The sequence below is a fragment of the Trachinotus anak genome, unplaced genomic scaffold (genome assembly GCF_046630095.1).
Source record: "Trachinotus anak isolate AG129_WGS33_773 ecotype Australia unplaced genomic scaffold, CSIRO_AGI_Tana_v1 ptg000002l, whole genome shotgun sequence".
NCBI lineage: Eukaryota > Metazoa > Chordata > Actinopteri > Carangiformes > Carangidae > Trachinotus > Trachinotus anak.
In genome coordinates, this window is record NW_027273853.1 from 16,137,611 (window position 1) to 16,151,120 (window position 13,510).

The 13,510-nt window shown below is 45.0% G+C and overlaps 1 protein-coding gene across 3 annotated transcripts in view; it reads right to left on the reverse strand.

The window, feature by feature from the left end:
• wwox (WW domain containing oxidoreductase) overlaps window positions 1-13,510 on the reverse strand; it is a 127,751-nt gene that overhangs the window by 17,600 nt on the left and 96,641 nt on the right. The window contains exon 9 of one of the 3 annotated variants that reach the window (XM_071501559.1): window positions 11,148-11,420. The exons of the other annotated variants lie outside the window; for them this stretch is intronic. Coding sequence (XP_071357660.1) covers window positions 11,328-11,420 — 93 coding nt within the window. The 3' untranslated portion in view covers window positions 11,148-11,327. Of the gene's footprint in view, window positions 1-11,147; window positions 11,421-13,510 lie in introns of those variants that run through there. 3 annotated transcript variants of the gene reach the window in all.

Below are 13,510 nucleotides of genomic sequence, written 5' to 3' on the forward strand. Positions count from 1 at the left end.
AGTAAGAGAGGAGAAAGAGAGAGACTCTAAAAGCCTGTCAGTCCCTCTTAATTATTCTAATTGCTGAGCTCAAGCTTCATGCCAAGGCTTAGGCATTCCCCTGGCACAACAACACAAGCCCCCCTATCGCACGCACACACACACACAATTCAGCCACTGCATTGCCTTGAAACCTCTCCTCGCTCCTTGTTTCGTCCTCTCCCCTCATCTCCATACAGAACTCCCCCATCTCTCTTTTCCTCAGCTCCCTCTATCAGCATCCCTCCACCCTCAGAGCACCCTCTCATTCCTCCACTCCTCCTCCTCTCCTCCCATCACAACAGACCCTTCTGCTTCCTCTCCCCAGCCATTCCTCTCCTCCTCCCCTCCGTTCCTCCGAACTGGATTAAAAGTACTTTTCATTACCCGTGCGGGAGATATGGCACTTAAAAATCACCCCATTATCATTTTTCACCCAGCAAACAGCACACACTCTCACAGAGACATAATTACCACACCCTGTCATACCAGGGAGATGGAGGCTGCTGATTTCCAGCCAGGCCGTGTGTGTCACTCTGTGTGTGTGTGTGTGTGTGTGTGTGTGTCTAAGAAACTGCTGCCTGTCCGCCTGCCTGCCTGCTTCTCTTATTGATATTAAAAGCGCTGCATAAACGAGTGTTTAAAATGGCTGTCAGAGGGGGAGAGAGAGAGGATCCACTCCAATCACAAACTGCAGCACACATCACTGGATCTCTTTCCCAGCTTGGCACATGGTAATGGTCTGGAATAACAGAATACTGCTGGATGAGTCCCATTCCCACATTCCAAGTTGTGCAAGTCTGCAGAGGAGGCAGCTGAGAAGGGAGGGGATGACTGATAGAGCTCACTTTAACCAGTCAACACTTAACACATAATGAATTGGGAGTCATATGATGAATTGGATTTATGGCAACGCTTGTTCTTAATGGCTGAAGTGCTTCAAATTGTGAGGCTGGGGAGGGAAGGGGGACCTGACTCATTCACACTAATATTCATTTAGGAAGCTGGTCCTTATCTAACAGTTAAACCAGTTCTGCCGGGGACATGCCTTCACTCAAAGTATTCACAAGGGGGTGTTAAGTATATATGTGTTTAAAACACTCCCCGCAACCCTAAGACATTTATCACCGTGACAACACTGTATGGAGACCCCCCAATATCACTCCACAGGGGCCTGCCGTTGGCCTGTCACAGAAATGGGTGTCTATAATTATGCCTGTAGATAAAGCAGGGACAAACGTGGGTCCTGCATGATTAACTGGGTTGCTGTTTGATCACATTTGACTAATTTGTGGCATAAATCTTCAGGCTGGCGCCCCTGCTAGAGACCATTAGCCCTGACACTGACACCCCTGACACACACACACACACACACACACACACACATAGTACATACACATGCTCAACACTCATACCTTTTAGAGGAACTGCAAAAAGGAGGGGTGTGCTGTTGGCCTTTCAGTGATGCTGCGTTGGTGGGGATAAAATTTGAAAACAAAATACATACACTCGCTAACAGTTCCTGGTAACATCAATTCTAAAACACTATCTGCATGAGGTCAGGGGTGGGGGAGTCGGGGTGTAGGTGGGGTGCGTGGTAAACCTAAGCACTATAGAGAGAGAAATGCAGGTGTACTGGATTATGATATTAAGCAAACATGAGCTCCGAGGTCTAATTATGACACAGGGGAGGTTAGAGAGAGAGAGAGGGAGAGAGATTCAGTACTGTGCGGTGGAGTGGATGCTGAAGCCAGCAGAACCAGCCTGGTCATTTGTAAACAGGTAACGATGCAGGCCAGGTGTATGAGCATATGTACCAATGAGCAGGGGAGGAGACAGGGGAGGGGGACAGAGTCAGAGGAGAGAGGGAAGACGGGGGAAGAGAGTGGGAGGAGTAGAGGGAGGATCTAATTAGGGTGAATTTACAGTGCCCTGTGCCAAACAGCTAAAATGGCCAACTGGGCACAGAGATTTATGACTGGGTTAAATTAGGTTGTCTGGTGAGAGTTGGTAAGACCACCTGCAGCTGTCAGTTGACACAGTGATTATTATAACTGTGGAGAACGACAACAGTGACGCAACAACTGCCAAACAAACAACTACAAGTTGGCTACAACAGTACGTTGTTTGAGATGCAGGTTTGTGAAGAGAAACCGATATTCTTTTGTGTTTAGGACAATATCAATTGAGTCAAGTGAGTGATTAAGAATGATGCTTGAACCCATTTAGCGTGAATCAATGAACCACTGGACAGAAGGTTTCCAGAGCGAGGAGCCTTTGCCTCCATTTGCATCAGTATCCTTGATCAAATCTGCAAGGTAAACAGGTTTAAAACCTGATGGGGGATATTAAACTTGCAGATTGAGCCTGACTCCCCCTCCCCAGGCTTGTCTGGAGCTCTGGGCTGGGGTTTGGGCCTCTGCATTTGACTCTGCTGCTAAGAGCAAGGACGTGGCACAGCGAGCCAGCCCTGAGCAGCCATACTTTCATGGTCGGTTTCCATTTAAATATCTGACTGACAGGGAACATGGCGCCATTAAGGCGTCCCGAGGGCCAGGCACGAAAGGAGGAAATGGGCAGATAAAACCCCCCAGGGGATAGGAGGGGGGGTGAGAGAAGGGCCATGCTGCCTACAAAGCCTTTAACAGTGGGACCTGCTCTTAAAACTGTATAGGGACCACTCCATCCATCCAGTCCTCCATCCCTCCACACCCAAAACAACCTTGTCTCTCTGGAACAAAAGCAGGATTTATCTAGCATGACTTACAGCCCCTACCTGACTTTCTTCCTCTGTTGGCAGTATGAGGTCATATAGCATGTGTGAGTGCACACAAGTGAGAGTGTGTGTGTGTGTGTGTGTTCACATAAAACAGTAAAAGATTCCTCCAAGCCCCTACTGTACAGTAACTCTCAAACATTTAATACCCACAGTACTATACCTAAGGGACATTGAAACAGAGCTGACATGTTGCAGACAGGAGTAGTAGTTTTCAGTCCAGTTATTAGACCCCAGGCTCTGACAGTGTCTTTCTCTTGGTCTTGACCCCGTTTTGTCTTAAAGTCTCATCTCAGTCTTGAACTCAAACGCTGAAATCATTTTTTTCCAGTGGCTGTAACACATGTTGGTCCATCAATTACCAAGTAGAAATACCAAGACTTCCTTTTTTTTTCTTAAAATTTACATCATTGTAAAGACTGAGCCTGGGACTGTTGGCTGTATATTTTTAAATTTCTACTTTTTTATAGACTAAATAATTGGTTGACTAATGGCATAAATTAATAATGAGGTTACTCTGTAATTCTGTAATTACAATTGTTAGTTTTAGGTCCATTAGTTGCAGCCCTAATGTTTGGATCTCCAACAAAAGACTTGCTACAAGACTGGATATACTTGCAAGTGTTCTGTTCATGTATTGGCGGCTCTTTGGGGAAAACAAAGGCCATCATCTATACCTTGAACATTAATACATCTACTCCAAATCCTTACAATTGTTATTGGTCTCGGTCAGTATACTGCTTTTCTACTGTTCTGTTTTTTTTACAGTGCTACTTTCATGAACCCAACTTCGGTCTTAAGAATTGAAAATCACAGTCATGTCTTGGTTGTTTGGAGTCTCAGTCTAGTCTTAGCCCCAACTGATTACGATGCTTAGCTCCAGTTTGCTCGGTCAAGAATCTGAACAGTGGATGCTGCCAGGCCTAGAGGTTAAGTGACTGTCAGAGACAGTATAACACACCAGCGAATGGCTCTGACACACAGACACAAATGAGCAAAGAGAGCCAGCAAGAAGGTTGACCAGCCAGGCAGGACAGTGGCACCATGAAGACACTCACCCAGACTGAGAGAGAAAGAGAGGAAGAGAAAGGAAGAGAGAAGGAGGATTGTCTGCCAGTGATATACTTTTACCTCTTAGCTTCCCACATGTGAGCTTTCAGAGGCTACACTCTACCCCTCCCTCCTCCCTCCGTGCCACCGTCCATACTGCCATGCCCAATAAGGGTCAAGGCTCTGCCTTCATCTTAAGGAGCTCATTTGCATCCCGCCGGCAAACAGCCAGTCAGAGCTTGTTCAAAGGGCCAGCTAATCCAATCAGATTGTTCATCTGTGAGGCCTTATCGCCACAGACACCGGCATCTGCAGGAACCACATCACAGGGCATCATGGGGCTGCTGGTTGTGATTGGTGGAGACAGAAAGTCAGAGGGAAGTAGGCATCACAAGGCTTCAACTCGGCTTGGAGTTAGCCAGGAGTGACAGTCAGAAAGCAGGAAGGCTTAACCAACACTTCCCATGTTATGACTGCTGCCCCAGGAACGACACAGATACATATTGGGTGTGAAATAAGAATTAGACCGGTAGGATTTCATCTTTATCTACTGTTGAGCACAGAGCAAGGGAAATGTGTGGCGTATGAACAGCACATAAATATCCAGATTTAACAGAAAAAATAAATGCCTGAAAATGTTTCACACCATACCTTTTTGATGGTAAGTTAATTTCAGGTCCAGCAGAACAAAAACAAATAAAAGTTAAGATGAATCATTTAAAAAACAAAAGAAAACACCTTGAAAGCACACACAAAAGGCACAGTACACAACAAATGAATGGGTATAAGAGCTGATGTATATGCCCTTGAGCCCCAAAGGGAGGCAGACAAACCTTGCTTGTGTAGGTTAATGTCTAACTTTCAGCACACACACACATATACACGCAGAGCCATATCACCAGTAACAGCAGCCACAAGAGTAAAAACACAGTTTGCCCATTCAGGTATGTACACTACAGAGGTGATCTGGCTGTGTGAGTGACTTTGTGTCCAGGGACACGCCTGGACATAAAGGGACATGGGGGGACATAAAGGTACAAGGGGACGGAGAAACCAACTTGGCCGTCCTTGCACATAATCCCATAGAGACCACAGTCCCATCCTTCTCCATTTCTGCTCCTGCTATTTTTCTATTCTTCCAGCTCTCCCCTCTCCTCTTTTTCCTCATCCTCCTACTTTCCAGTTCCCTCTCCCTCTCTACCTCCCGCCATCTGCCCTGTGCCATCCCTCCTCCCTCATCCCTGCCCCCGCCTGATTGTCTCGCCCTCGCACTTGCTCTCGACCCTGCTAGTGTCACTATTAGCAGCATCATATCGGGATCACATGGCTGCTGAGGTATGGAAGCCGAGTCAATGGAGCGTGGCACACAAAGACGTCCATATACCCCCATTGCCACTGCTTCCCCCTACTCCCTCCTCTCAATAATTCTCTCTCCCACCTTTTCCCATTCCTTCCTGATCATTAGCTTGGAATGCAGCCAGATTGGATTTAAGTAGCCAGACTAACTGTATTTTTTTCCCAATATGTCCACTGCTGTCTTCTGCAGCATATGAAAAGCTGCACACATTTAAACAAAAACGTTTGGAAACTCAGAAGTTTAAAATTATAGGTAACTCCTCATAACGGTTATTGAGTGTCATGTGAGCTGTCATTCTAAACTAGTGGATATATCAATGTGTAACAGAACCACAGTTTGTCGGTTATGTGACCTGCTCTTTGTCCCAGCCTTGGCAGACTATTAGACCTGGAGCAAGGAGTCAGAGAGGTGAGACAGGCGTGAGGAGGAGGCAGAGGTGGATCTATAACTGCTCTCCAAGCAGAGCGCTGCTCCATGAGAGGCAGCTATGGATTCAACCCATCCCTCTCTTTACTCTTACTCTCTCCTTTTGTGTCCAAGTGTGTAAGGCTGTATGTGTGCAGAGTGTTTGCAGAGGCAAGTTGAAGTGTGTGTGTGTGTGTGTGTGTGTGTGTGTCTGCAGCCCGTGCATGTGATAAGCCTGTGGTAGTAGTGGTCCTGAGAGGGACCTAAGGCCCTGTTCTCCTGATTAGTCATTTATCAGGCCTGGCAGCCCAGACCCACCATAATCACTCTTCTCTTACCCCTCCTCCTTTTCCACCAGTGATCCCCCTCTATCCCTCTAGATCTCCCCTGTATCCACCCCTACAACAATGCTCTCCATCCCCCAACACCAAAGTCTTATATGGCAGTGCGTGTACATGTCTATCCAACCTCTACCTGCCTCTATCCAAGCTGCACCCAAGTCCATCCACCTTGTCCTCTACAGTCACTCCTCTCTGGGAGCCCCCTTTTCCTTCTCCTCTTCATAAACTCCAATCCAATTTCTCTCCTTGTCTGACTGTGTTGTGTCTGAGCTAAAGAGCCAAAGCTGAAGCTAAAGACACATTTCCAAATTGTCTGTTTGAATTTTGCGAGTTGGAGCTGCTTAATGCGGAAGAAAGAGAAGAGCAGTGCATGATGAGAAGAAGATGGGAGGGTAAGTGTCTTCCGGAGCGGCAGGAGGACCTCCCTATCAACCAGCACCACACTACCTCGTCCTGCCATGTCAACAGAGAGGGATTAGGGTACCAGACGTATTGAGAAGGCCAAAATGAGTTAATGCAGTTAACCAGCTGCTTCTTCTCAACCTGTCTTCCCTTGGTTGGGAGAAATTGGAAAAGCTGTCTAGCCAAGGGGAGGGAATGTAATCTGGACTATGCAGACCGGAGGATACGGACACATGAAAGGCCTGTCCGCCTGCTTCCCATGCCTCTTTTCTCTTTCCTTCACCCTTCCTAACCATCATTCCTGCTCTCTCTCTCTTCCATATCTCTCTATGAAACGGAGGGGTGTAGAAGAAGGAAAGAGAGAAATGTGGGTTGAAAAAAATGAACACATACAGAGGAGGCTGGACCCAAGATGGGGTTAAAAGAAAAAAAATCTGAAAATAAAAAAGAGGGAAACTGAGGAAAGGGGGGCATAGATCTGGGGAAAGAGAACAAAGCAAGTGCGTGTATGTGTGTGTTATTACAGTGCGTAACAGCTGTTTCAACCCCCAGGGAGATAACAGCTGGGACCCCACCACAAACACACACTCTTCTACATATCCCTCATTTCATTTCTCCTTAACCATCTTCATATCCCTCCACCCCTGGCCTCATCTTTTCCTCCAGCTTCTCTTTCCATTCATTTAGTTGTGATTCCCCCACTCAAACTCCTCAGGTTTTCTTGCTGCCTATTCATAGGTTCTCCAATCACTCCTTGTCTTTTTGTCTTTCCAGATATTTGTTTTATTTTTTCCAAACTGTAATATATACACGTGCCTCCTTCTGCTTTGTCTCAGACTGATAACAGAGTATGAAAAACCAGTGAAATGCAAATGTGATTTTTTTTTTTCTTTGTACTGATACAATTTCATTTATAATTTTGTTTCTGTTTTCACCGTATCATACTACTCTATTCTTACTGAGGTCGACTCCAGAGTGAGAGACTTTAATCTCTTTAATAAATCTCCATGTAAACAAAGCCAGCGTTGGGGTGACAGAGTTTAAACGGAGGGTGTCACACTACAATTACAAACCGGGCCTTTAACCACACCTCTCCCCCGCTGACTTGTCTCTTTATAGAGCAGTCTGCGTAATAGGGGCTCTCTTATAAAACACAGCGCCGTGTCACACACACATTACTCAGCCCACCGCCCCTTTAAATGATCCAAAGATGTATGAGGCCATCTGTGGGCCGCAATTAAATACCAACCCCTTTAATTCAGCTGCATGCTACATTACCACCCTCTGTCCAAAGCCCTGTAGACCAGTTGCAGCACTGGGTGAAGTCACACAATAAAGTACAGCAGAGCGAGATACACTGCAAAAAATGTGACTCAAATTAAAACTTTTTTTGTTTGTAGTAATTATTTTTACGGCATTTTTTTAGTTGACAGGAAATTAGTGGAGAAAGATGGAGCAAAGGCTCACTGCACCTGATGCCAACTGAGGACATGGCCACCACAGCTCTGCCAAATTAAAACCCCTTAAATTGTGTGTTATGGTTAAGTGTTACGGTGATAAGTTGATACGAGAGTAGTGATCTAGTTTGTATTGCTTTAAACTGTATTGAAAATATTTTGTTTCAAATGGATGATTGTTTTACTCATTTAAGGAAAAGCAGTATCTACAATTTAAAACTTAAGATTAATGTGAAATGAATTTCATTCTCCAGGTCACAGGCCAGGCAGAGTTAAAGGACAAAATCATTACTGATGTTTCCTCCATCCATCTCCTCTTCTCCCCTTGCTCCTTCAAATCACTTACTCTCTTCACTTTTCACCCCCTCACTAGCAATCAGTAAAAGAGGTTCATGAAATTAGTCTGAACACATGCTCTAGCCTCTTCTTATTTCCTATCACTCCCATCTGAATGCCTTTCACTGTCACACTCATAAAAGTCTCTCTCTCCTCCCCCTGTATCTCCTCCAGCTTCTTCGAGAATCTACAAAGACCATTCCCCGACTATCTGCCTGTCTCTCCTTCATTTTTTCTCTCTTCCTTCCTGCGTCACAATGTATTTCTCAGCTAAATTGTCTCCCCTCTACATTGCCATTCCTCGTCCATTGACTACACTGGCCTTGTCTCTCAGCGCTAATTGTCTCATTCTGAGGACTTAAGGATGCTAGATGGGTGCTAGATGTGTTAAAGAGACGGACTGTGAAACCAGTGTGTGACTGGCAAATTACATCCTTGGCCTTTCTATGGTTGGCAAAGACACTTAATAAGCTCTGAATGTGTTCAACAGCCAGGTGAATAGTTCACTGGCTCCACTGTTGAATCTGAATAGCTCTGAAAGACGCTGTACAGAGCGTGCGCTCATGAGTGTGTGTTTGTGTGTGTGCGTTGAGTAAGGTGCTGTTTGTATTCTCAGTGCAGTCGACCCGGCGTTCTTCCCAGTGACAGGATCAGGGCAGATCAGCGCTCACTTACAGAACAACTCACCTGAGGAAAAACTCTCCTCTCAGCACGTCACCCTTTTCTCTTTCTGCCTTTCTACTCCTGCTCTCTCTCTCTCTCTCTCTCTCTTTCTGTCTCTGACCCAGACAGAGATCCCCCTGAGCTACTGTACTCAGCTCTCCCTCTCCCCTTTTCTTTTTCGGTTTTCGTTCACCAACTCTATCTGTCTCTTTTTATAACATGCTCTCTGTAAAGATACCCTGTGGGAGGGCAGTATCTAACAAACACAACCGCACACACTGACTGTACACAATCACACTGACATTGATGTGTATGTGTATGTGCACACACATGCACGGAAACATATATACATCCCCTGCAAGACTACCCTCTACTAGACCAGTGATGGGAATAAAGGATTCTCCTCCTGTTCCTCTTTCTCTCATACAACCACATATGCACAAACATACACACTCACAAACACACACAGACAAGAACCCGACCAAATGCTCTATTTTCTGCTGCTGTGTGGTGATTTATGAAAGGCGTTTCTCACAGCAGGCAGATAGTGCTGTTTGGAATGCTTCATTTCATAAATCTATTCTCTATTCTCCTTTCTCTACATCCCCTCCTTTGCCTCCTCTCTCGTATTCCCTCTTTTCTCCCCTGTGCAGGACTCCCTCAGCCTCTGTTGACACATACAGTACACCACATGTTTGTGTACGTGTGTGTATGTGTGAGTGAGTGTATGGATGGGGAGGGGAAAGAGGGACGTAAGCAGGCTTTGTCTGCAGTCGGGCTAATGATGCAGGAACAACCAAAGCCCCTGCAAAAACCCCACTCTCCTGAGGTATCTCCCTCTCTCTCTTTTTCTGGCTCTGACTCCAGTCTCTCCCTGCTCTCCCTACTCACGCACTCTCACACACACACACACACAAACATATGGGCATGCCTGACACAGAGTCAAGCAGCGTTAAGTTGTGTAAACCAAAGTGAGATATCAACTGAGATCCAACTCCCCAATGAAACCACACATCCAACTAATAAACACACACATTAATAACTCGGCTTGATATAGCACCTTTATCAACACATACACACCGACACACACACAGTGGGAAGAAAAAACTGCACTGGGTTAGGAAAACAGTAGAGGTTACACCCAAACACAGAAAAAACATAGATAAGTTGATGGAGAAAATATCAGGTGGAAGTGAAAAACTGATCAATTTTCTAATGCAAATGGATAATTACTCAATCATTTGTATAGTAGAGAGTTCTGATGTCACCACCTCTGCATTTCTTTCCCTGGTCTTTATGAAAAAATGAAACTTGATCCTGAGGTTAAATTTTTTATCTGTTGAAACCTTTGTGACATCACATTATAAACAGCAATTTATTTAATTCATTATAAAAAATAAAAAAAATACTCTATGGCTCCCATGAAAATATGTCAGCATGGTAGTGTTTCTAACAGAGCTGTCCCTCCACTTGCCCATGGTCTTGGCTCCAGTGTTGAAGTGTGACGTTAAAACCACGACTGTCTACGACTTACAGGAAGTGAGTCGACCACCAGACACAGAAATAATGAATAAACAATGATAGCAATGAGATGTTCTTTATAAAAACTACTGTCCTTATATAGGCACACACACACTTTCTTTTTCACTTGTGTTATTAAGAAAGTCAAAAGTGTTGATTTATAGTTTACTTGAATTAAAAGTCATTTTTTCTATATATATAAGCATTATTATTTTCTCAGAGGCCCTCTGTGGTCTGGGGCCCTGGAGAATATGCCCTGTGTGTAACCAGGCAGTCAGATGTGACTGTGCTCTACTATTAAAACTGTTGCAGTGAGTGATGGACACTTTGTTTGTAGTACTGAAGTTAGGACAGGCAGGCTCCACCATACTGTGTGTGTGAGTGTGTACATGTGAGTTCTGGGTTCATCATGACCGTGGGTCATCGGATAGCGGCAAATGGTGAACATGGTGGGAAAACACTTCTTAAAAGCACAACTCTACATCTGCTGCAGCGCGAGGGTGAGAGGGAGAGAGAGAGAGAAAGGGATGGGGGCCACAGTGAAGATAAGGCAGTCTTGTTCCTTATTTATGTCTTATTATAGCTACAGCGGGGCCAGGCCACAGACACAGTCACCGGGGACACAATGATGAACTACTCGACAAGACAGCCTGCTCACTCCTGGGAAGACACACTCCCTCTATTCCCCACTCCTCCACTCCTTTGCCTTCTTATTTAACACTTCCCTCTCCCTCCAGTCTCCTGCTTGTTTTTAACCCTTCTTTGCCTTTTTTTTCAACAACCTCATTCTGTCTCTGTCCCTCCTCCACCTCCACACTCACTTTCTGCTGTATCCTGATTCACCTCAACTCCTCTTCTTCTTTCCCATCATCCTTTCCCAGCTTTTCCAGAGCACATGGAGCAGAGGATGGTACAGTAGTGTAAACAGGGAGAAACCCAAAGGTGCTGCAGTCGAGTGGAACGGCAGGCAGGTGACATGATTAAGACGTCCCCTTTCTCCCTCACGCACACACGGAGTACCTCCTCTCTGTTACACCTCCTCTGCTGTTTCTAATCCTCTCTCCCGTCTCTCTTTCTCTCTCTCGTGGGGTGACCTGCAGAGGTGGAAGTGACTGAGCTCATTACCTGCCTTAATGAGAAGACAGCACCACTGAGACAGCAGCTGCAACTTACCTGAACACTGCACGCGCACACATACACACACACACACACACACACACTCACACTCACACTCACACTCACAGGAGAACGCATGTAAATACCAGCTACTAACTACTGAGACAAGCAAATACACTTGATTATACCTCAGAGATTGAAAGACTCAAAGTGAGAGAGAGAGAGAGAGAGAGAGAGAGAGAGAGAGAGAGGGAGAGAGAGAGTGAAAGGGAGACGAAGCAGGAGGGAGGTGTGTAAAGTCTCCCAGGCTCGCTGTTGATACCGCCAACTCTCTGCTGTATCTTAGTTGTTGTTTTATGGAATTACCCTTGTACCAACATGCTCTTCCTGTGAGTAAAGCTTTTTTTGCCTGGTTCAGGAAAATTAATGTCTATGAGCGCAATACAATCCATCATAGGCTGAAAGCAGAGGTCATTCAGGAAATGATAGCAGGCAAGATAGGCTTCTCCTCCATGTACACACACCAACACACACACACACACACACACAGAGTGTGTATGTAAGGAGGATATAGAAACATGGGGGGCATAGGATCCTTGAATCGCTAAACCTTTGTCCGGTTTTACGCTTTGACTTTGGTAACTTAGAGAGGGTAAGAAGAAGCGGAAGAAAGTTGTGTACTTGACTATGTGGCTTTGATACATGAGACAAAGACTGGGTAGAGCCAGTTAAAATACTGATGCCAAGACAATATAACAACAAAAATAGTGAACTCTGAGAAATTTAAATACATTTTTCTACAAATAACATTTTTAAAAAATTGAATAATAGAGGCCAAAGTTCTCAAATGTTAAATGTCTAAACATAAAAGGCTGGACAAGAACTTCACTGAAATAAAATTGGCAAATTCATCTTTTAAATCAGCAAAAATCTGATCTAAGGATAAAGGGCAGCACACACCGTCTAACGTCTGAGGTTCATCTGAGTTTCAGCTGTAGTTTACTATGTCTGCCGGCACACCAGCAGTGTCTTGACGTGCGTCAGCCTGTAATGGCACGTGTCAACTCCTCAGGATACGCCCCTGTCTAATTTACCAGTGTCACATGTTAACTCTTCACCAAAGTAGAAATCCTGTCACGTCTCTCTAAATCAGAACAACTCGCCTGCTGCACCATCACCACTCCTTTTGTCTGCACGCCACACTCAGCGTGTGTTACAGGTGTCAGCTGACTCACATCAAATGATGTGACCCTCCACAAAGTGACCAGTGTGTGTTTGCACTTAATTTAAAGGTACTCCTGAGGTTATGACCACTGGTAGTGAAATACTGTTTGACAAGTGAGTCTTGGTTATTTTGTGTTGACGTGATACACATTCTTGCCGACAGGGCATTTTTTACAGAAAGATGGATCTCACCAGACATTTGATTCCAGCCAAAAGCCCTACATGTGTCATTGTAATTTATTTATAGTTTATTGACTGCGTCATCATCTTAGTAGGTACAGCGTGTGTCCATCTTTCTGATTATTGATGAATGACTTAAATGTAAAACCTCAGATCATATATATAATGATAGTGCCATCAACACATACAGGTACGACTGTCACAAAGTCCCAGAGCTTCATTCTCTTTTGGAGAACCCAGGGCATCAAGGCCACAACACACACACACACACACACTCACACACAACCTTCTCATCCTTCCCCACATGTGAAGTTGCTGACAGATTAATCACATGCATTAATTATTGACAGTAACTTCAATGTGAAAAGCAAACATCCGTCACCCTCGCCCTGTTTTAAATCATTTATACCTTCCCTACATGGATAATCATATGGCTATTGATTAAGATACTCACAGCACAAGGGCATATTGATAACACATACATGAACACAGCCTTACATTCCAGATCAGCTCAGTAGGAGGATGGAGAGAGTGGATCTAAAGCAGACAGACCTCTGAGCTTCCACGAAAACTCACAAATTCCTGTGTGTGAGTGAACACACACTCATGTCTACACACAGGGAAACTGAAGGTGCCCTGCTTGAAGCGGAATCTGACATGCAGG